This window comes from Asparagus officinalis, chromosome 6 (genome assembly GCF_001876935.1).
Source record: "Asparagus officinalis chromosome 6, Aspof.V1, whole genome shotgun sequence".
In the NCBI taxonomy this organism is placed as follows: domain Eukaryota; kingdom Viridiplantae; phylum Streptophyta; class Magnoliopsida; order Asparagales; family Asparagaceae; genus Asparagus; species Asparagus officinalis.
The window spans coordinates 16,845,844-16,870,520 of NC_033799.1; the positions used below are offsets into that span (position 1 = coordinate 16,845,844).

General features: G+C 38.1%; 2 protein-coding genes and 1 long non-coding RNA gene across 3 annotated transcripts in view; all 3 read left to right on the forward strand.

Moving 5' to 3' along the window:
- The window catches only part of LOC109845813, a 45,513-nt gene that overhangs the window by 18,180 nt on the left and 2,656 nt on the right, over positions 1-24,677 (forward strand). The window contains exons 5-10 of the mRNA XM_020415080.1: positions 8-353; positions 18,944-19,123; positions 21,443-21,664; positions 22,335-22,451; positions 22,559-22,702; positions 22,855-23,044. Coding sequence (XP_020270669.1) covers positions 8-353; positions 18,944-19,123; positions 21,443-21,664; positions 22,335-22,451; positions 22,559-22,702; positions 22,855-23,044 — 1,199 coding nt within the window. The remainder of the gene's footprint in view (positions 1-7; positions 354-18,943; positions 19,124-21,442; positions 21,665-22,334; positions 22,452-22,558; positions 22,703-22,854; positions 23,045-24,677) is intronic.
- On the forward strand, positions 10,911-11,613 carry LOC109845394 (adenylosuccinate lyase-like). Its single transcript, XM_020414651.1, has 3 exons — positions 10,911-11,048; positions 11,156-11,299; positions 11,452-11,613. The coding sequence occupies exons 1-3, from the start codon at positions 10,926-10,928 to the stop codon at positions 11,596-11,598; spliced, it is 414 nt and encodes a 137-aa protein (XP_020270240.1). The 5' UTR covers positions 10,911-10,925; the 3' UTR covers positions 11,599-11,613.
- LOC109845395 lies at positions 12,889-15,925 on the forward strand. The gene is made up of 4 exons (XR_002248331.1): positions 12,889-13,147; positions 14,145-14,347; positions 14,891-15,043; positions 15,745-15,925. It is a non-coding gene; the product is annotated as an uncharacterized LOC109845395 (long non-coding RNA).

The following is a 24,677-nucleotide window of genomic DNA, read 5'->3' on the forward strand; positions in this document are numbered from 1 at the left end:
GACACTGATCAGCCCGCCTCCACCAGCGACGCCGAGCAGTCCCTGAATCTCCGCTCTCCTCCACCTCAGAGCACTTCAGAGCACCTCACCGTACCGCTGATCTTAGCTCCGTCGCCGTCCAGCCCCTGTTCCTCCTCCAATTGAATAGGTCCTCTGCCCCTGTTCCTCCTCCAGTTGAACAGGCCGCCGCCCTGTTCCTCTTCCACAAGCCCGCCGTCCGCTCGCGTCCTTCTGTCATCGCTGTTCGTCGCCACCCAGTTTGCCGTCTTCTGTCAATTCATTCGACGCCGTCGTACACGCCATTGTCCAGCTCGCCTCAGATCTCTGCCAGCCTGCAGCACCATCATTCAGAGGTTTGTTAGTGAATCTTCATTAAGGCAATTCTAATATCATCGATTCTACGTCTTTCTAATTAATCTGGAAATTGCTGCAATCGCTTTTAGACTGGTTCATCTTGCGTGCTATCAATATTGTTGGCTGTCCACTAAATTTGTGAGCATGTGAATCTGTTCTACCTTTATTGGTGCTAGATCTCGATTTTAAATTAGAACTTTTCCAAATCTAGCTTGATTAATTATCTTGTTGCAATCTTACGGCTCAATATTATCAGCATGAATTTTGCTGTCGATATAATTATCACAAGTTAAATAATTGATGTCTGATTTGTAACAAGCCGTGGGATAACATATTGAACATTGTGAACTGATTTCCTTGTTGATTTCTCATTTTCCACCATATTTCACATTATCATCTGGCATCATGTTAGGTGTTAGCATTGATTTTGCATGTTGATAGATTGCATTTAGGCGAAAGTTAGCAATTCACTGCATCGTGATTATTAAGATCATCTAGATTGCATTTAGATACTAATCTGTTGCATGCGCACTCGTAGTGGAACACAATATTCTCCCCCAGATCCTAATTCCGAGATGGATCCTAACCTTGTAAGCCTCACGAAAGCCATAGAAGCCTTAACTGCGCGATTCGACAGTGTGGAACAAGATTTGAGAGAGACGAGGGAACGTTTGGACCGAGTGACGGATATGCCCCGTGAACGTGATGAAGAAGGCGGATCTCGAACCCAACATTTTCCCCATCAATCTCATGAATACATAGACCCTTACACCAATCGTTTTGGAAATCGCCCACCTAGGGACAATTCATCCTTTGACCTATATGAGATGCATCTGAAATATGTGAAACTAGAGGCACCCACTTTCGAAGGCTAGTTGGATCCTCAGGTTTTTATCGATTGGATGTCGGACATGGACCACTATTTTGATTAGTATAAAATGTCCGATGAGAGGCGAATTCGATTCGCCAAAATGAAGCTAGTGGTTCAAGCCAGGCAATATTGGTCTAACATTGAGAAGCTGATGATTCTTAGGCGGCAAGAACCCATACAGACTTGGGATGAGATGAAATTGAAACTCCAAGAAAAATATTTGCCTGTGTCGTACAAACAACGCTTGCTCAATCAATGGCAGCGCTTGACGCAAGGCAATCGGCCAGTATCGGAGTACATCACCAAATTTGATGAATTTCTGGTTAGGTGTGGCGAGAATGAGTCTGACACTGTAGTCTTATCTAGATTTCGCTCAGGACTTAGGGAAGATCTTAGGCATGAACTCTTTGTGCGAGACATCTCCACTTTAGAGCAAGCCTATCAGCTTGTCCAAGATTTAGATCGATCATAAGGTTCTCCTTTCACTAGACGCACAGACTATGGGAATAACACCAATAAGGCCACCACTGTTAAGTCCTCGCTTAATCAGCCTCATTCCCAAACTGGCCCTAGTACCTCCACACAGAAGCCAGATGATAAAGGCAAGGGGGTTTACAGCGAGTCATCTAAATCAGCTCAATCTACTCGATGTTTTAGGTGTCAAGGATTTGGTCATATTGCTGCCCAGTGTCCGAGTAAGACAAGAACTTTAATTGTTGAGACCCGATCGGACAGTGATCAGGATGATTTAGAAGAGATTGTCCACAACCCTGATGAAGATGTTTGGGAGGATGAATCTGTCGAGGCAATCTTAGGATGTCTCTTGAACGTGCCCACACCCTCGATCAACAAAGTGGATGAATTTTCCCGTCGACTTAGTGTTGTGAGGTGCGCATTAGCTCAACCTAAGGATAGTGACGACTGGCGTAAATCTACAATTTTTCACAACCACCAAGATCAATAACAAGAGTTGTCGAGTCATAATTGACAGTGGGAGTTGTGTTAACGCCGTTGCTTCCAACATGGTGACTGTACTCGGATTGAATACTGTTCCCCATCCTCAACCGTATAAAGTATCTTGGGTGAATACTGCATCCATCGAGGTTAAAGAACGATGTCTTGTCCCGATCCAATTTGCTACTTATTCGGACAAGATTTGGTGTGACATTGTTTCCATGGATGTTGGCCACATCATTTTAGGTAGACCCTGGTTATATGATCTAGACGTTACTATTTATGGACGATCAAACACTCATTCATTCGTCCATGATGGAAAGAGGATCAAATTAGTTCCATCGTGACCTGTCCCTCCATCTGCTCCTAAACAGGCTGATTCCTCCAACAACCAAAGAGGACTAAATTTGATCAACTCTAAGTCTCTGGACAAGAAGGTCGCTAAAGGGTCTACCATTGTTGCCCTTGTTGCTAGGGAGATTACCGAGAACTCCCAAGAGCAAATTCCTTCTGCAGTAACTCCAATATTAAAGGAATTTGCCGATGTCTTCCCGGGAGAACTCTCGGACGCTCTCCCCCCGATGCGTGACATCCAACACGCTATAGATTTTGTTCCAGGATCTACTCTTCCCAACTTGCCTCATTACAGAATGAATCCAACGGAGCATGTCGAACTCAAGAGGCAGGTTGAAGAACTGTTGACTAAGGGGTTTATTAAAGAGAGTTTGAGTCCGTGCGCTGTGCCGGCATTACTAACCCCTAAGAAAGACGGTTCATGGAGAATGTGTGTTGATAGTCGAGCCATCAACAAAATCACCGTGAAATATCGGTTTCCTATCCCCAGACTGGATGATATGTTAGATATGATGTCTGCAGTCACTATATTTTCCAAAATTGATTTGAAGAGTAGCTACCATCAAATTAGGATTCGTCTAGGGGATGAGTGGAAGACAGCTTTCAAGACGAAAGATGGTCTGTACGAGTGGATGATTACGCCTTTTGGGTTAACAAATGCTCCCAACACCTTTATGCGAGTTATGACTCAGGTACTACGACATTTTATAGGAAAGTTTTTGGTCGTATATTTTGATGATATCTTAATTTATAGCAAGTCGCTGGAGCATCATATTGACCATCTTAATCAAGTCTGTCTCATTTTAAGGAAAGATAAGCTATTTGCAAATCCCAAGAAATGTGTTTTCATGACTGACCAAGTTATATTTTTGGGATTTGTTGTATCTTCTCAAGGAGTTTTCGCTGATCCTCAAAAGGTTCAAGCAATTATAGAGTGGCCCGAGCCCCGAGTATCCGCGATGTAAGAAGTTTTCATGGGCTCGTAACTTTCTACAGGCGATTTATCAAGGAGTTTAGTGCTATTATGACCCCAATTACAGATTGTCTAAAAAGAGAGGAATTTCAATGGTCCGAAGAAGCTGCCACGATTTTCAAAGAAATGAAGCAGAGGATGACCGATGCACCTGTTATGAGACTTCCTGATTTCTCTAAGGTGTTTGAGGTCGTGTGTGACTCCTCGGGCATTGGTATAGGTGGAGTATTGAGTCAGGAAAAGTACCCAATTGCCTACTTTAGTGAAAAACTTAGTGGTGCTAAACTGAACTACTCTACCTACGATAAGGAGTTCTATGCGGTTGTGCAATCATTACGCCATTGGCGACATTATCTTTTACCGCAGGAATTCGTTATTTATTCGGACCATGAAGCCCTTCGGTATCTTAACTCTCAGAAGAAATTAAATGCCAGACTTGCTCGATGGGTTGAATTTCTACAAGACTACACTTATACCCTTAAACACATGGCTGGAGTTGAGAACAAGGTGGCTGATGCACTTAGTCGCCGAGTTTGTCTTCTTAACCGAATGAGTGCGGAGGTAGTGGGTTTCGAAAGAATCAAAGGGGAGTTTGAATCATGTCCCGACTTTGGAGAGATTTTTATTTCTTTAAAGGGAGCGACTCCCGAGATAGATGGCTTTCTGCTCCAAGATGGTTATTTGTTTCGATTTCGTAAGTTATGCATCCCCCGTATTTCTTTGAGAGATTATCTTGTTTGGGAATTGCATGCAGGAGGTTTTGTTGGTCATTTTGGTCGTGAAAAGACTATAGAGGCTGTAGAAACTTTATTTTACTGGCCAAGCCTTAAAAGAGATATTGCGAAGTTAATAGGGCAGTGTCGCACTTGCCAATTAGCTAAGCAATGTAAACAAAATACTGGCCTGTACACACCCCTCCCTGTTCCAGATCGTCCCTGGCAGGATGTGAGTATGGATTTCGTGTTGGGACTTCCTAACAGTGTTACAAAAACCATCCTGGGCGTCCGCCTAGGCGCCCGCCTAGGCGGAGGCGATGCCCAGGGCGTTTAAATGAGCCTTGAGCGGCCACCTTTAGGCGCTGGGAGCGGCTATGCGGCCGCCCAAAGCTAAGCGGCCCGCTCCACTTAAAAAAAAAACGCTTAAAGGCCCAGACCCCAAACCCAAAACCCAAAACCCAAACCCAAAAACCAAAAACCAAAAACCCAAAACCAAACCCAAAACCGACGTAACCCTAATTCTCATTTCTCACTCACCCGACGCCGCAAGAAATTTCCATCGACCGAGCTCATCTTCAACCTCGTCGAACTGTCTTCATCTTCGTCGAAGCTCGAGCTCGTCTTCAACCTCGTCTTCGATCTTCAACATCCGAGCTTCAACCTTGTTTCGAACTCGTCGAAGCTTCGTCTTCAACCTCCGAGCTTCAACCTCGTCTTCGAGCTCGTCGGAGCTTCGTCTTCAACCTCCGAGCTTTGTCTTCAACCTCTGAGCTCGTCTTCAACCTCCGATCTGTTCCTCGTCGAAGCTCGAACTCGTCGAAGCCTCTCGATTCTCGAAGCCTTTGGGAGTCTGCTTCATCCCTATAACAAGGTAAAGGATTTAATGTTATTTTCTTATTTTATTTATCATTTTACTATTTCAGACTTCAGTGATGACCTTTGATTTCAAGTTTTTTGGTTTAAAGGTTAACAACTTAACATTAATATGGTTTTGGTGTTTTTAGATCATCCGTGTAATTAAGATGAACAGAACAGACATTAAACAATGGTGTAAATGGGCAAATCAAGAAAGATTAATAACTTGAAACTTATGATGTGTTTGATGGAAAGGCATAATGTAAATGAGTCTGTTAAGAAAAGCTAAATACTAGCTCTAACATATCAAATTAGCTCACCGAATTCATTAGTCATGTTAGTTTGCTGCTTCTGTTTTTTTTGGGATGCTCACTGAATTCATTAGTCAAGTTTTTTGGGTTTATCAGCAGCTTGTTCCCTTTTGAGTCCAATATCATGATTCGTGTATCTTTGAATATATGGGGAAAGATAGTTTTACCTCTTTTAAATGTTAGAAAAGGTTCCCTTTTTGCTCAGTGCAGATATTGAGTTAAAAACTAGGTACCTGCTTCTGGTTAATCCTTTTTTGCTGTTCACACTTCTTTTTTTTCTTTAATTTTTTCTTCTGTTCACACTCCACACTTCACACTTCACAATTTTGAAAATAGGAATACAATATGAATATACATATTTAATGAATGAAGTATCGATATTTAATTTATTAGTTGTGTTGGGAAATTTGATTGATCCTTCATCCTTGCAGCTTGCTACTTAACTAAGTATAATCTGTAAAAAAAGAAAAACAAAGTCAGTGAGCATTTTTGATTGAGTATATATATATATTTATCTTCAAGTATCGCTTAAAAATAGAAAAAAGAAAGAACCGTCCAGAAACCGCTTAGGCGCCCGCCTAGGCGTCTAAGCGCTGGGCGCCAAGTCCGGCGCCTAGGGGCGCCCAGCGTTTAATGTAACACTGATGAGTTGTATCACTTAGGCCTCATCTAATATTTCGTCTTGGGCCCTAAAATTCCTAGGTACGCCCTGCTCCATGGAAAAGCTCTTGTCACCCCGTCGAGCCCCGTTCGCTTAGGCATAATGTAAATGAGTCTGTTAAGAAAAGCTAAATACTAGCTCTAACATATCAAATTAGCTCACCGAATTCATTAGTCATGTTAGTTTGCTGCTTCTGTTTTTTTTGGGATGCTCACTGAATTCATTAGTCAAGTTTTTTGGGTTTATCAGCAGCTTGTTCCCTTTTGAGTCCCATATCATGATTCGTGTATCTTTGAATATATGGGGAAAGATAGTTTTACCTCTTTTAAATGTTAGAAAAGGTTCCCTTTTTGCTCAGTGCAGATATTGAGTTAAAAACTAGGTACCTGCTTCTGGTTAATCCCTTTTTGCTGTTCACACTTCTTTTTTTCTTTAATTTTTTCTTCTGTTCACACTCCACACTTCACACTTCACAATTTTGAAAATAGGAATACAATATGAATATACATATTTAATGAATGAAGTATCGATATTTAATTTATTAGTTGTGTTGGGAAATTTGATTGATCCTTCATCCTTGCAGCTTGCTACTTAACTAAGTATAATCTGTAAAAAAAGAAAAACAAAGTCAGTGAGCATTTTTGATTGAGTATATATATATATTTATCTTCAAGTATCGCAATTAAAAATAGAAAAAAGAAAGAACCGTCCAGAAACCGCTTAGGCGCCCGCCTAGGCGTCTAAGCGCTGGGCGCCAAGTCCGGCGCCTAGGGACGCCCAACGTTTAATGTAACAGTGATGAGTTGTATCACTTAGGCCTCATCTAATATTTCGTCTTAGGCCCTAAAATTCCTAGGTACGCCCTGCTCTATGGAAAAGCTCCTATCACCCCCTCGAGCCCCGTTCGCTTTCTTGCCGCCCTTTTCCTTCTCTCCCTCTTCGTCTTCGATCAGCATACGATCAGGCCAGCTAGGGTTTCGGATTCAGCCCACCCCTCCTCGGCGATTCGAACCACTTAGGGTTTCATTGAGCAGTTCAGAAGGAGTCACGACTACGAAGGTAAAGATCTCCATTCCCGATTTCTTGGCTGGGGAATTTTCACGAACGCAACCCTGCCTTTTATTGACTGCATGCTTGTTTTTTGTTTTTTTTGTGATTATTTCGTTGCTAAGTTTTCTTAATCTCATATACTATAATCTTGAAATGTTTCTCAAAAGTGGTATCTTTTGGATTTTTGAATAAAGATATGATTTTTTATAAGTTTACAGGAGGGAATATTTTGGTAAAACTTTTAGTAAAAAATAAATATCACATGGTATAGGTCATTTTTTTTTCTTCTTCTGAATTTGTAATGTAGGGCTCCACTGTTGAATTTTGAATTTCAGGTTCTTAATTTTTTTAAAAAAATAGAGATGATCCTTTGGCAGTCCCCAATTTATAGGTAGCTGTATTCCATCCAATAATTGGGCTTGTGAATCTTCAATAATGATTAAGTTTGATCCGGAATGATCTAATTTTTTGGTGATCAGTTTTCTTCAATTTTCCTCATATTTGGACAATTGGTTGAATATGTTTTGGCTGTGTAAACTTTAATGTTTTGGCTGTGTGAACTTTAATGTTTTAGATGCAGCATCATCGTGAAGATGAGGTTGTTGATCTTGAGTCTTTTAGCATTATGGCTTTATCACCTTTAGATGGCCGATATTTGCAGAAAGTCAAGGATTTGCACCCATTCTTTAGTGAATATGGGTTAATCCGTTACCGTGTAATGGTTGAGGTAATTTTCATTAAATTCTCCTGTAAGAATACATATTTAATAAGTATTTTTTTATTCAACACCAGTGCACAGTGTTAGTCTTACATTATGTTTTTTTAAGAATAGTGGTTTCATATTTAAATGTAGATTATACAATCATTTTTGTAGCGAATGATAAAGAAATGTTTCTGGTAAAGCATGAAGAAACTGTTGTTGATTGGATATCCTTGTTCCGTCTGGCTTACAAATCATAATGTCTCAGGTATTTAGATAAAAGGTTTAAAGCCTTAATTAAAGGTTTAAAGTTGTGCCAAAAATGTTCCGTGAACCGTTAGGATATTTATATTTGATATGCATATCTGACATTAATACCCCTCTTCTAATAAATTTGCATATGATGTAGTATTAGCAGTTTCTGTATGAGTCCATCGAACATTGTTTATTTAGGTCATGCTTATTAGTGTGCTTTCTTTTACAATCTAACAAAACGTCCAGCCTCTGCTTTGATATAGGTAGCAATCTTCATTAAAACTTGTCATAATGTAGTCATGTCTTGGGTAATAGGTAGCAATCTTCATTAAAACTTGTCATAATGTAGTCATGTCTTGGGTAATGGAGAAAGAGGTAACTAACAAGTAAAAAATGTTTACCTCTTTCTTCATTACCCATCATGATCTGATTAAGCTGGCCACTGTAGTTATTTTAATGTTAGCTACTTAGTGCAAAATGTTAATATGAAGCGATTCTTTTGTAGGTAAAATGGTTGCTAAAATTATCAGAAATACCTGAAATCAAGGAGGTTCAAAGCTTTAGCGAGAATGCCAGGTCTTATTTAGAAAGTATAGTTAGTGGCTTCAGCAAAGCTGATGCTCTGGAAGTGAAAAAGATTGAAAAAGTAACTTGTATAGAAATTATTAGATGGTTGTAAATTGGATAGAAATTATGTTGACAGCAAGACAAGAATTCATCTTGAAATGGATCCTCCACATTTCTATGATCTTGTAATTCACAGAATTTAGCATCTTGCATTAGTGACGAATTCAAATTCAACATATGCCCAACCCAAATAGCTAAAGCAAGAACAGAACAAACGACATACATGAAGCAAAGAACGACGACAGCGGCGCATTTCCTACCAATAACACATCTAGAAGCTTCCGGATTCCTTGTAGTGTACTTTTGTATGCCAAGAGAGAATACCCAGATCCAATACCCAAATTCCTCAAAACAGTGGAATCGGTCAAATCCCTCTGTCAATGATTACACATGCAATAAGTATAGTATCACTTTACCAGAATGAGACACTAAATACGTGTTTTTTGAACTGTGATATAGCACTGAACTTCACATTAGGTACTTCTCAAGAACCATGAATAAAGGTGGAAAAGTAAATGATACACACCTGCATACGAGAGATGGGCAATTTCGAGCTGAGCAGATAAAATAGCATTAGCCAAACACAAGTTGCCCTCACTATTCTCAAAATCAATGAGATTAACTTTATGAGGCATAGTTGAAGATCCAATCTCCCCAGCCTTGGTCATCTAGAAAGCAAAATTATCATGAAATTGTTTAGTTCCAAATTAGAAGTTTAGGAGCTAAAATAGGTCCTAATATTTTAGGGGCATGTGGTCAAGCATAAGAAAGTTACCTGCTTAAAATAACCTAACGAAATATGGCTCCATATGACCCGATCAAAATCAGTCAGGATGTTATTAAACTGAACAACTGTATTGAAAAGCTTTGCGATATAGTCATGCGGCTCAATCTGCATACGGAGCAAGCAACAGGCTCAGAAAGAGAGTATGCATGCAAGTCAAGTGCCATTCCATTCATAGGCCACATTGACATAACCTTTCAGACAACACAAACTTAACAAAATTATTAGCTGGCGCTGCAATTCCATTATTATTTATGCACTAACTGGTTGGTGTAGAATAAGCTAATTGATAAATGTACTGTAATTCCAAGATAGATGGATAACCTGCAAGAGTATCTACTTATTATCAAGCATGCACATGGTAGTATCTACTTACTATATGAATCACCTTTTGTAAACTCTTGAAATGTGAAATGGAAAAAAAACCTACATTTCGATCACCTGTGTCGATTGCAAAACTCATATTAAAGAAAATCCCAAGGCTCTATTAGTTATACACATACAGTTTGTATAGTTGCCTAAATCTTCACGAGGACTGTTTACTAGTAAACTAGATCAAGCAGAGAACAAGGAATACAAGCAGCAGTGTCAAAACAGGTAAATAAAGTACTCATCCCATTAATGAAACCTATCCAAGTCATCCACAAAGAAAAAACCGTATCAAACTCGTCTATACAGGATAAAATCTTTGGGGTTAGGTTTCAACCCTTACGTGACACATGCTTGTTTATTTACTTCTACTACTTTTCTCTTTGCAAGGTTTTACCTATCTGATTCATTTCAGCTTGATGGATCTTTTTTTTGCGTAATTAAGTAGTGCATAGACGATTTTGATATGGTTTTTTGAATTCAAATTCAACATATGCCCAACCCAAATAGCTAAAGCAAGAACAGAACAAACAACATACATGAAGCAAAGAACGACGACAGCGGCGCATTTCCTACCAATAACACATCTAGCTTTATATTTAATTCTCTAGTGATAACCATCTCATACAGATTTTACTATTAACCTAAAGCTTCCGGATTCCTTGTAGTGCACTTTTGTATGCCAAGAGAGAATACCCAGATCCAATACCCAAATTCTAGAGCCTTGGGATTTTCTTTAATATGAGTTTTGCAATCGACTCAGGTGACTGAAATGTAGGTTTTTTTGGCCATTTCACGTTTCAAGAGTTTACAAAAGGTGATTCATCTAGTAAGTAGATACTACCATGTGCATGCTTGATAATAAGTAGATACACTTGCAGGTTATCCATCTATCTTGGAATTACAATACATTTATCAATTAGCCTATTCTACACCAACCAGTTAGTGCATAAATAATAATGGAATTACAGCACCAGCTAATAATTTTGTTAAGTTTGTGTTGTCTGAAAGGTTATGTCAATGTGGCCTATGAATGGAATGGCACTTGACTTGCATGCATACTCTCTTTCTGAGCCTGTTGCTTGCTCCGTATGCAGATTGAGCCACATGATTATATCACAAAGCTTTTCAATGCAGTTGTTCAGTTTAATAACATCCTGACTAATTTTGATCGGGACATATGGAGCTATATTTCGTTAGGTTATTTTAAGCAGGTAACTTTCGTATGCTTGACCACATGCCCCTAAAATATTAGGACCTATTTTAGCTCCCAAACTTCCAATTTGGAACTAAACAATTTCATGATAATTTTGCTTTCTAGATGACCAAGGCTGGGGAGATTGGATCTTCAACTATGCCTCATAAAGTTAATCCCATTGATTTTGAGAATAGTGAGGGCAACTTGTGTTTGGCTAATGCTATTTTATCTGCTCTCAGCTCGAAATTGCCCATCTCTCGTATGCAGGTGTGTGTCGTTTACTTTTCCACCTTTATTCATGGTTCTTGAGGAGTACCTAATGTGAAGTTCAGTGCTATATCACAGTTCAAAAAACACGTCTTTAGTGTCTCATTCTGGTAAAGTGATACTATACTTATTGTATGTGTAATCATTGACAGAGGGATTTGACCGATTCCACTGTTTTGAGGAATTTGGGTATTGGATCTGGGTATTCTCTCTTGGCATACAAAAGTGCACTACAAGGAATCCGGAATCTTCAGGTTAGTGGTAAAATCTGTATGAGATGGTTATCACTAGAGAATTAGATATAAAGCTAGATGTGTTATTGGTAGGAAATGCGCCGCTGTCGTCGTTCTTTGCTTCATGTATGTTGTTTGTTCTGTTCTTGCTTTAGCTATTTGGGTTGGGCATATGTTGAATTTGAATTCGTCACTAATGCAAGATGCTAAATTCTGTGAATTACAAGATCATAGAAATGTGGAGGATCCATTTCAAGATGAATTCTTGTCTTGCTGTCAACATAATTTCTATCCAATTTACATCCATCTAATAATATATATGATTTTTACGGATGTTTAAGTTTTTTTCTATACAAGTATTTCTTTTCTAAAATTGTACTAACCATTTTCCTCAAAAATATTGTATGAACTATGTCTTTGCTATCCTTTTCAATTTCCTTTAGATCTATTATTTTGGATCCATAACTATGATATTTGGCATGATTCTTTTGCAAAAATTCTGTCTATACGTCCTAGTAGTTGATGCGAAGAAAGATACATCTAAAAGTGGCAAAAGCTCCTTTTTTGCTGAATATGCTGCCGGTGTATAAAGACAATCCCACTGTTAACATTTAATCAAGTTTATTCTGAAACTTGCCCAAATTAGTTTGAAGTTTAAAGCTCATTATTTTAAAGTAATAATACTTTGATTGTACATTTTTGATATAGTGCTATCAATATGTCTCATTCCAAATTACATATTTAATAATGACATAGACTCATGAAATTACACTGCTTTGTAACTCTCTTTGTTTCTTAATGTCTTATTGTATATTTAGAAAATTATAGACAAAATGGTTTTATGTCTGCTTTGAATTCAACTAAAGAACTTGCTATTGAAATGAACGTACAACCTAAATTTCTTTTTAAAAGTAGAGATTAATAGTCCAATTGAAGTGCTGAACTATATAAAGTGGTTAGATTCTTTTCCAAATACTTGTATTTCTTATCGTGTACTATTGATTATACCCGTAACAGTTGCTTCCGCTGAAAGAAGTTTTTCAAAAATAAAATTACTAAAATCTTATTTAAGACCGACCATGGTACAAGATAGATTGAATGGTTTAGCAATATTATCTATCGAAAATAATATGTTAAAAAATATTAAATATAATACTTTAATTAGTAATTTTGCAGCTCAAAATGTAGGAAGAATGAGATAAAATCTATTATGAGTTGCAGTGTTATAAAAAACGCCCTGGGCGGCCGCCTAGGCGCCCGCCTAGGCGGAGGCGATGCCCAGGGCGTTTAAATGAGCCTTGAGCGGCCACCTTTTGGCGCTGGGAGCGGCTATGCGGCCGCCCAAAGCTAGAAGCTCGAGCTCGTCTTCAACCTCGTCTTCGATCTTCAACATCCGAGCTTCAACCTCGTTTCGAACTCGTCGAAGCTTCGTCTTCAACCTCCGAGCTTCAACCTCGTCTTCTAACTCGTCGGAGCTTCGTCTTCAACCTCCGAGCTTTGTCGTCAACCTCTGAGCTCGTCTTCAACCTCCGATCTGTTCCTCGTCGGAGCTCGAACTCGTCGAAGCCTCTCGATTCTCGAAGCCTTTGGGAGTCTGCTTCATCCCTGTAACAAGGTAAAGGATTTAATGTTATTTTCTTATTTTATTTATCATTTTACTATTTCAGACTTCAGTGATGACCTTTGATTTCAAGTTTTTTGGTTTAAAGGTTAACAACTTAACATTAATATGGTTTTGGTGTTTTCAGATCATCCGTGTAATTAAGATGAACAGAACAGACATTAAACAATGGTGTAAATGGGCAAATCAAGAAAGATTAATAACTTGAAACTTATGATGTGTTTGATGGAAAGGCATAATGTAAATGAGTCTGTTAAGAAAAGCTAAATACTAGCTCTAACATATCAAATTAGCTCACCGAATTCATTAGTCATGTTAGTTTGCTGCTTCTGTTTTTTTGGGATGCTCACTGAATTCATTAGTCAAGTTTTTTGGGTTTATCAGCAGCTTGTTCCCTTTTGAGTCCAATATCATGATTCGTGTATCTTTGAATATATGGGGAAAGATAGTTTTACCTCTTTTAAATGTTAGAAAAGGTTCCCTTTTTGCTTAGTGCAGATATTGAGTTAAAAACTAGGTACCTGCTTCTGGTTAATCCCTTTTTGCTGTTCACACTTCTTTTTTCTTTAATTTTTTCTTCTGTTCACACTCCACACTTCACACACTTCACAATTTTGAAAATAGGAATACAATATGAATATACATATTTAATGAATGAATTATCGATATTTAATTTGGTAGTTGTGTTGGGAAATTTGATTGATCCTTCATCCTTGCAGCTTGCTACTTAACTAAGTATAATCTGTAAAAAAAGAAAAACAAAGTCAGTGAGTATTTTTGATTGAGTATATATATATTTATCTTGAAGTATCACAATTAAAAATAGAAAAAAGAAAAAAACCGTCCAGAAACCGCTTAGGCGCCCGCCTAGGCGTCTAAGCGCTGGGCGCCAAGTCCGGCGCCTAGGGGCGTCCAGCGTTTAATGTAACAGTGATGATTTGTATCACTTAGGCCTCATCTAATATTTCGTCTTGGGCCCTAAAATTCCTAGGTACGCCCTGCTCCGTGGAAAAGCTCTTATCACCCCCTCGAGCCCCGTTCGCTTTCTTGCCGCCCTTTTCCTCCTCTCCCTCTTCGTCTTCGATCAGCATACGATCAGGCCAGCTAGGGTTTCGGATTCAGCCCACCCCTCCTCGGCGATTCGAACCACTTAGGGTTTCGTTGAGCAGTTCAGAAGGAGTCACGACTACGAAGGTAAAGATCTCCATTCCCGGTTTCTTGGCTGGGGAATTTTCACGAACGCAACCCTTGCCTTTTATTGACTGCATGCTTGTTTTTTGTTTTTTTTTGATTATTTCGTTGTTAAGTTTTCTTAAATCTCATATACTATAATCTTGAAATGTTTCTCAAAAGTGGCATCTTTTGGATTTTTGAATAAAGATATGATTTTTTTATAAGTTTACAGGAGGGAATATTTTGGTAAAACTTTTAGTAAAAATAAATATCATATGGTATAGGTCATTTTTTTTTCTTCTTCGGAATTTGTAATGTAGGGCTCCACTGTTGTATTTTGAATTTCAGGTTCTTAATTTTTTAAAAAAAATAGAGATGATCCTTTGGCAGTCCCTAATTTATAGGTAGCTGTATTCCATCCAATAATTGGGCTTGTGAATCTTCAATGATGATTAAGTTTGATCCGGAATGATCTAATTTTTTGGTGATCAGTTTTCTTCAATTTTCCTCATATTTGGACAACTGGTTGAATATGTTTTGGCTGTGTAAACTTTAATGTTTTAGATGCAGCATCATCGTGAAGAGGAGGTTGTTGATCTTGAGTCTTTTAGCATTATGGCTTTATCACCTTTAGATGGCCGATATTTGCAGAAAGTCAAGGATTTGTACCCATTCTTTAGTGAATATGGGTTAATCCGTTACCGTGTAATGGTTGAGGTAATTTTCATTAAATTCTCCTGTAAGAATACATATTTAATAAGTATTTTTTTATTCAACACCAGTGCACAGTGTTAGTCTTACATTATGTTTTTTTAAGAATAGTGGTTTCATATTTAAATGTAGATTATACAATCATTTTTGTAGCGAATGATAAAGAAATGTTTCTGGTAAAGCATGAAGAAACTGTTGTTGATTGGATATCCTTGTTCCGTCTGGCTTACAAATCATAATGTCTCAGGACAAATCATAATGTCTCAGGTATTTAGATAAAAGGTTTAAAGCCTTAGTTAAAGGTTTAAAGTTGTGCCAAAAATGTTCCGTGAATCGTTAGGATATTTATATTTGATATGCATATTTGACATTAATACACATCTTCTAATAAATTTGCATATGATGTAGTATTAGCAGTTTCTGTATGAGTCCATCGAACATTGTTTATTTAGGTCATGCTTATTAGTGTGCTTTCTTTTACAATCTAGCAAAACGTACAGCCTCTGCTTTGATATAGGTAGCAATCTTCATTAAAACTTGTCATAATGTAGTCATGTCTTGGGTAATGGAGAAAGAGGTAACTTATAAGTAAAAAAAGTTTACCTCTTTCTCTATTACCCATCATGATCTGACAAAGCTGGCCACTGTAGTTATTTTCATGTTAGCTACTTAGTGCAAAATGTTAATATGAAGCGATTCTTTTGTAGGTAAAATGGTTGCTAAAATTATCAGAAATACCTGAAATCAAGGAGGTTCAAAGCTTTAGCGAGAATGCCAGGTCTTATTTAGAAAGTATAGTTAGTGGCTTCAGCAAAGCTGATGCTCTGGAAGTGAAAAAGATTGAAAAAGTAACTAACCACGATGTTAAGGCAGTGGAATACTTCTTGAGATGGTTGTAAATTGGATAGAAATTATGTTGACAGCAAGACAAGAATTCATCTTGAAATGGATCCTCCACATTTCTATGATCTTGTAATTCATAGAATTTAGCATTTTGCATTAGTGACGAATTCAAATTCAACATATGCCCAACCCAAATAGCTAAAGCAAGAACAGAACAAACAACATACATGAAGCAAAGAACGATGACAGCGGCGCATTTCCTACCAATAACACATCTAGCTTTATATTTAATTCTCTAATGATAACCATCTCATACAAATTTTACTACTAACCTGAAGCTTCCGGATTCCTTGTAGTGTACTTTTGTATGCCAAGAGAGAATACCCAGATCCAATACCCAAATTCCTCAAAACAGTGGAATCGGTCAAATCCCTCTGTCAATGATTACACATGCAATAAGTATAGTATCACTTTACCAGAATGAGACACTAAAGACGTGTTTTTTGAACTGTGATATAGCACTGAACTTCACATTAGGTACTCCTCAAGAACCATGAATAAAGGTGGAAAAGTAAATGATACACACCTGCATACGAGAGATGGGCAATTTCGAGCTGAGAGCTAGCAGATAAAATAGCATTAGCCAAACACAAGTTGCCCTCACTATTCTCAAAATCAATGGGATTAACTTTATGAGGCATAGTTGAAGATCCAATCTCCCCAGCCTTAGTCATCTGGAAAGCAAAATTATCATGAAATCGTTTAGTTCCAAATTAGAAGTTTGGGAGCTAAAATAGGTCCTAATATTTTAGGGGCATGTGGTCAAGCATAAGAAAGTTACCTGCTTAAAATAACCTAACGAAATATAGCTCCATATGTCCTGATCAAAATCAGTCAGGATGTTATTAAACTGAACAACTGCATTGAAAAGCTTTGCGATATAGTCATGCGGCTCAATCTGTATATGGAGCAAGCAACAGGCTCAGATAGAGAGTATGCATGCAAGTCAAGTGCCATTCCTTTCATAGGCCATATTGACGTAACCTTTTAGACAACACAAACTTAACAAAATTATTAGCTTGTGCTGCAATTCCATTATTATTTATGCACTAACTGGTTGGTGTAGAATAGGCTAATTGATAAATGTACTGTAATTCCAAGATAGATGGATAACCTGCAAGTGTATCTACTTATTATCAAGCATGCACATGATAGTATCTACTTACTATATGAATCACCTTTTGTAAACTCTTGAAACGTGAAATGGCAAAAAAAACCTACATTTCAGTCACCTGAGTCGAATGCAAAACTCATATTAAAGAAAATCCCAGGCTCTATTAGTTATACACTTATACAGTTTGTATAGTTGCCTAAATCTTCACGAGGACTGTTTACTAGTAAACTAGATCAAGCAGAGAACAAGGAATACAAGCAGCAGTGTCAAAACAGGTAAATAAAGTACTCATCCCATTAATGAAACCTATCCAAGTCATCCACAAAGAAAAAACCATATCAAACTCGTCTATGCATTACTTAATTACGCAAAAAAAATCCATCAAGCTGAAATGAATCAGATAGGTAAAACCTTGCAAAGAGAAAAGTAGTAGAAGTAAATAAACATGCCTGTGTCACGTAAGGGTTGAAACCTAACCCCAAAGAGGTCACGAACTCAGCTGCAACAGTTGGCCAATCAATATCAGGATATGCAACTTTATGTGCATTGTAGTTTCCAACAGCTCCAGCACACTTGCCCAATATTTGCACATCTGTAAAGGTCTTCCCTACTTCACTTAGTCTGAAAGCAAAATTTGCCATCTCCTTTCCCAAAGTAGTGGGTGAAGCAGGCTACAAAGGGAGTTAGAAGATATCAGAACTAAACCACATAAACCTATTACAAAAGCAAATCATTTATTCCTGTAGCATAACGATGAAAATTATCAATATGATATTTCAGTTGCTTTGAGCAGTCAACTTAGTATATGTTCGCTTCTACTATTGGCCATCCTTACATAAGCGACGTCCTCATCGTGACATAACAATTGGCACATCCCGGTATCACTAGGCTATTTGGACTCTAGAGGTGGCTCCCGCCGCACTCACGCAATATAGCACTTAGCCCCGCATAACACTTAGGCCTCGTTTGGTACGCAGGAATGGGGTGAATGGAATGGTCATTCTCACTTCTCATTCCTTCCTATCAAGCACACCCTCTTTTTTGAAGTTAGAATGCTCATTCTCACTTCTCATTAATTCTCACTTTATGTGGGAATGAGCATTCCCAATGAAATGATAGGGAATGGACATTCCCACTTAAATGAGAATCTATAAAATATACAATTTTAAAATACGTCCATTCCCACTTCTTTTTATAAATTACACCCAAACGTGAGAATGAGAATGACTATTCCATTATCACCTTAATTCCATTTCATCCCTTCTTCCATTCCATTCTCATTTGAGTCCATTCCCGCGTACCCCACTTAAATGAGAATCAATAAAATATACAATTTTAAAATACGTCCATTCCCACTTCTTTTTATAAATTACACCCAAACGTGAGAATGAGAATGACTATTCCATTATCACCTTAATTCCATTTCATCCCTTCTTCCATTCCATTCTCATTTGAGTCCATTCCCGCGTACCAAACGAGGCGTTAGTTCCACCCTTCCGACTCGCAACTGCTCTGATACAATTTGTCACGCCCCGGGCCGCCGGGCCCATTGGTGCAATACAAGCCGTGGGACCCACTAAGTGTAACACGTTTGGCTCGACCCACCAAGTTTAAGTTTTTTTCTATATAAGTATTTCTTTTCTAAAATTGTACTAACCAAAATCGACTAGTTGATCCATTTCAAGTCACTAACCACGATGTTAAAGCAGTGGAATACTTCTTGAAACAGAAATGTCAATCCAATGCTAAGATTGGTGAGGTGAGTTTTTGATGTTCCTTGTTGTGGGTACTCTATGCTTCCTCTTTTTATAACTATGACTAACTGTGATTTCAAAGATTTCATTTGATGCTTAATATTTGACATCAGATTCTACAAAATTCTTTTTTAGGTACTGGAGTTTTTCTATTTTGCTTGTACATCAGAGGATATAAATAATTTAGCCCATGCATTGGCACTGAAGGAGGCGTTCAACACTGTCATTTTTCCTGTGATGATTGAGTTGTTGAATGCAATATGCAAATTAGCGAAGGAAAATGCTCATATCTCCATGTCTCGCACTCATGGACAGGTATTTTCAGTTCTAGATGAGAGGCAACTCTTGTTATAACGGAACACCAACTTTTTGTGATTATATGTTATCTACAAAAACTTTAATGCTATAAAAGCATAATTGAAAATCTTATATTTCCCTTTTATTTGTGTTTACACATAGGACATAGTTTATTGTATATATTGATTAAAAAAAAGAATCAGAAGCTATTAGACTAACTAAATGCAGAGAATGCTTCAAGGAAAAAGAAAAATTCTTTTTTATTTCCATGAACTAATTTATTTAGCAATCCTAAATTCCAAGGTTGCTGATCGCGGCGCGTCGCGGCGAGGTACCGCTAAGGCTATATCGGGCTATTGCGGCGAAATCACGGCAAATAGCGCACAGTCAAATAGCGGTCAAATTTAAATATATTTAAATATCCTAAATAATAAGAAAATTCATAAAAAAATCTAAAAATTTAATTAGTTGTAAATTTCTTGCATTATCAATAAATAACAATTAATAAGCTTGTTGTATGAATGAAACTATGAAGAAATTCAAGAAATATAGCATCATAATATGTGTGATAGCGGGTTTAGCCGCTTTTAACAACAAAAATCCGCTTTAACCGCGAAAATCCGCTTTTAACCGCGAAAGCCCGCTTTTAACCCGCTAAAATCCGTTTTTACGCGCTATTCGAATGAATAGCGGATTTTCCCGCTTAAGACGCGCTATTCGAATGAATAGCGGATTTTCCCGCTTAAGCCAGCCGCGAAACCCCTACGCGTAGCGCTACCGCTATTCGCGCCGCTATAGTCCCGCTATTGGCCGCTATTTACAACACTGCTAAATTCTTAATGAAATTTATCCCAAATGGAGAAGGGATGCAACTGACAAGAGCACGTTTAGAGAAGGATTAGAGAAGTGGGAGTACTCAAAGAAAAACAAAGTACTCTTGAGTTTAAAAAGTTAAACTTAATCTAAGGTGCACAGGGTAATATTCCACTAAGAATTTTTCCCTAATGTCCTGGTGGTGGATCTTTTTTGGTTGAAATAACTCAAAAGATTTCTGGCTGGTCATTTCGGTGAAAATTTTTTATATAAAGGTTAAGTTTTTTTTTGGGGGGGCTTATATAGAAATAATTAAATAATGATTACATGCTGAAACTCTGGAATTTTCTACATGGGCCTAATACATCATGTATAATTACTGGTTTGATAAAGATTATACTGTCTATCTTTGTTCATATATGTTTGCAGGACATGTTCTACATTCCTTTCTTCATGAGTTTTTAGCTTGATGCTATGAAATAAATTAAATGGAACCTTTTCAATTTGAAGGTTAAAAATAATATAATCATGTCTTTTTTTTGGCCTGTCACACTCTTATTTAGTCCTATATCGAAAAATGAGTGAGAAGTTAAGTTGCTTAAATAGGTATGGCAGTGGGTTGAGCCAAACGTGTTACACTTAGTGGGTCCCACGGCTTGTATTGCACCAATGGGCCCGGCGGCCCGGGGCGTGACAAATTGTATCAGAGCAGTTGCGAGTCGGAAGGGTGGAACTAACGCCTCGTTTGGTACGCGGGAATGGACTCAAATGAGAATGGAATGGAAGAAGGGATGAAATGGAATTAATGTGATAATGGAATAGTCATTCTCATTCTCACGTTTGGGTGTAATTTGTAAAAGGAAGTGGGAATGGACGTATTTTAAAATTGTATATTTTATTGATTCTCATTTAAGTGGGAATGCCCATTCCCTATCATTTCATTGTGAATGCTCATTCCCACATAAAGTGAGAATTAATGAGAAGTGAGAATGAGCATTCTAACTTCAAAAAAGAGGGTGTGCTTGATAGGAAGGAATGAGAAGTGAGAATGACCATTCCATTCCACCCCATTCCTGCGTACCAAACGAGGCCTAAGTGTTATGCGGGGCTAAGTGCTATATTGCGTGAGTGCGGCGGGAGCCATCTCTAGAGTCCAAATAGCCTAGTGATACCGGGATGTGCCAATTGTTATGTCACGATGAGAACGTCGCTTATGTAAGGTGGGGTGTTCGTGACACTCCTATGTAAGGTGGGGTGTAACATCGGTTAGTCAATTTTGGCAGTGGATTGAGACAAACAACACGTTACACTTGTTGGGTCCCACGGCTTGTACCGCACCAATGGGCCCTTCAGCACGGGGCGTGACATGGCCAATAGTAGAAGCGGACATATACTAAGTTGACTGCTCAAAGCAACTGAAATATCATATTGATAATTTTCATCGTTATGCTACAGGAATAAATGATTTGCTTTTGTAATAGGTTTATGTGGTTTAGTTCTGATATCTTCTAACTCCCTTTGTAGCCTGCTTCACCCACTACTTTGGGAAAGGAAATGACAAATTTTGCTTTCAGACTAAGTGAAGTAGGGAGGACCTTTACAGAAGTGCAACTATTGGGCAAGTGTGCTGGAGCTGTTGGAAACTACAATGCACATAAAGTTGCATATCCTGATATTGATTGGCCAACTGTTGCAGCTGAGTTCGTGACCTCTTTGGGGTTAGGTTTCAACCCTTACGTGACACATGCATGTTTATTTACTTCTACTGCTTTTCTCTTTGCAAGGTTTTACCTATCTGATTCATTTCAGCTTGATGGATTTTTTTTTTTGCGTAATTAAGTAATGCATAGACGAGTTTGATATGGTTTTTTCTTTGTGGATGACTTGGATAGGTTTCATTAATGGGATGAGTACTTTATTTACCTGTTTTGACACTGCTGCTTGTATTCCTTGTTCTCTGCTTGATCTAGTTTACTAGTAAACAGTCCTCGTGAAGATTTAGGCAACTATACAAACTGTATAAGTGTATAACTAATAGAGCCTTGGGATTTTCTTTAATATGAGTTTTGCAATCGACTCAGGTGACTGAAATGTAGGTTTTTTTTTGCCATTTCACGTTTTAAGAGTTTACAAAAGGTGATTCATATAGTAAGTAGATACTACCATGTGCATGCTTGATCATAAGAAGATACACTTGCAGGTTATCCATCTATCTTGGAATTACAGTACATTTATCAATTAGCCTATTCTACACCAACCAGTTAGTGCATAAATAATAATGGAATTGCAGCGCCAGCTAATAATTTTGTTAAGTTTGTGTTGTCTGAAAGGTTATGTCAATGTGGCCTATGAATGGAATGGCACTTGACTTGCATGCATACTCTCTTTATGAGCCTGTTGCTTGCTCCGTATGCAGATTGAGCCGCATGACTATATCGCAAAGCTTTTCAATGTAGTTGTTCAGTTTAATAACATCCATCCTGATTTTGATCGGGACATATGGAGCTATATTTCGTTAGGTTATTTTAAGCAGGTAACTTTCGTATGCTTGACCACATGCCCCTAAAATATTAGGACCTATTTTAGCTCCCAAACTTCCAATTTGGAACTAAACAATTTCATGATAATTTTGCTTTCTAGATGACCAAGGCTGGGGAGATTGGATCTTCAACTATGCCTCATAAAGTTAATCCCATTGATTTTGAGAATAGTGAGGGCAACTTGTGTTTGGCTAATGCTATTTTATCTGCTCTCAGCTCGAAATTGCCCATCTCTCGTATGCAGGTGTGTATCATTTACTTTTCCACCTTTATTCATGGTTCTTGAGGAGTACCTAATGTGAAGTTCAGTGCTATATCACAGTTCAAAAAACACGTCTTTAGTGTCTAATTCTGGTAAAGTGATGCTATACTTATTGTATGTGTAATCATTGACAGAGGGATTTGACCGATTCCACTGTTTTGAGGAATTTGGGTATTGGATCTGGGTATTCTCTCTTGGCATACAAAAGTGCACTACAAGGAATCCGGAATCTTCAGGTTAAGATGGTTATCACTAGAGAATTAGATATAAAGCTAGATGTGTTATTGGTAGGAAATGCGCCGCTGTCGTCGTTCTTTGCTTCATGTATGTTGTTTGTTCTGTTCTTGTTTTAGCTATTTGGGTTGGGCATATGTTGAATTTGAATTCGTCACTAATGCAAGATGCTAAATTCTGTGAATTACAAGATCATAGAAATGTGGAGGATCCATTTCAAGATGAATTCTTGTCTTGCTGTCAACATAATTTCTATCCAATTTACATCCATCTTATAATATATATGATTTTTACGAATGTTTACGTTTTTTCTATATAAGTATTTCTTTTCTAAAATCGTACTAACCATTTTCCTCAAAAATATTGTATGAACTATGTCTTTGCTATCCTTTTCAATTTCCTTTAGATCTATTATTTGGGATCCATAACTATGATATCTGGCATGATTCTTTTGCAAAAATTCTGTCTGTACGTCCTAGTAGTTGATGCGAAGAAAGATACATCTAAAAGTGGCAAAAGCTCCTTTTTTGCTCAATATGCTACCGATGTATAAAGACAATTCCACTGTTAACATTTAATCAAGTTTATTCTGAAACTTGCCCAAATTAGTTTGAAGTTTAAAGCTCATTATTTTAAAGTAATAATACTTTGATTGTACATTTTTGATACAGTGCTATCAATATGTCTCATTCCAAATTACATATTTAATAATGACATAGACTCATGAAATTACACTGCTTTGTAACTCTCTTCGTTTCTTAATGTCTTATTGTATATTTAGAAAATTATAGACAAAATGGTTTTATGTCTGCTTTGAATTCAACTAAAGAACTTGCTATTGAAATGAACGTACAACCTAAATTTCTTTTTAAAAGTAGAGATTAATAGTCCAATTGAAGTGCTGAACTATATAAAGTGGTTAGATTCTTTTCCAAATACTTGTATTCCCTGTATGCCACATGCCCATAAATCTGAGTAGACCCATGATTTTGCTTTCATACTCAGCTACCAGTGTTGTAAAAAACGCCCTGGGCGGTCGCCTAGGCGCCCGCCTAGGCGGAGGCGGTGCCCAGTGCGTTTAAATCAGCCTTGAGCGGTCACCTTTAGGCGCTGGGAGCGCCTAGGCGGCCGCCCAAAGCTAAGCGGGCCGCTTAAGCAGCCCGTTCCACTTTAAAAGAAAAAAAAACACTTAAAGCCCCAGTCCCCAAACCCAAAACTCAAACCCAAAAACCAAAAACCCAAACCCAAAACCTACGTAACCCTAATTCTCATTTCTCACTCACCCGACGCCGCAAGAAATTTCCATCGACCGAGCTCATCTTCAACCTCGTCGAACTGTCTTCATCTTCGTCGAAGCTCGAGCTCGTCTTCAACCTCGTCTTCGATCTTCAACATCCGAGCTTCAACCTCGTTTCGAACTCGTCGAAGCTTCGTCTTAAACCTCCGAGCTTCAACCTCGTCTTCGAACTCGTCGGAGCTTCGTCTTCAACCTCCGAGCTTTGTCGTCATCCTCTGAGCTCGTCTTCAACCTCCGATCTGTTCCTCGTCGGAGCTCGAACTCGTCGAAGCCTCTCGATTCTCGAAGCCTTTGGGTGTCTGCTTTATCCCTGTAACAAGGTAAAGGATTTAATGTTATTTTCTTATTTTATTTATTATTTTACTATTTCAGACTTCAGTGATGACCTTTGATTTCAAGTTTTTTGGTTTAAAGGTTAACAACTTA

Coding starts and splice junctions, on each gene's coding strand:
- LOC109845394 (XM_020414651.1), top strand. CDS start 10,926: ATGCAGATTGAGCCACATGATTATATCACAAAGCTTTTCAATGCAGTT. Junction 11,049..11,155: donor CGTTAGGTTATTTTAAGCAG/GTAACTTTCGTA, acceptor TTTGCTTTCTAG/ATGACCAAGGCTGGGGAGAT. Junction 11,300..11,451: donor TGCCCATCTCTCGTATGCAG/GTGTGTGTCGTT, acceptor AATCATTGACAG/AGGGATTTGACCGATTCCAC.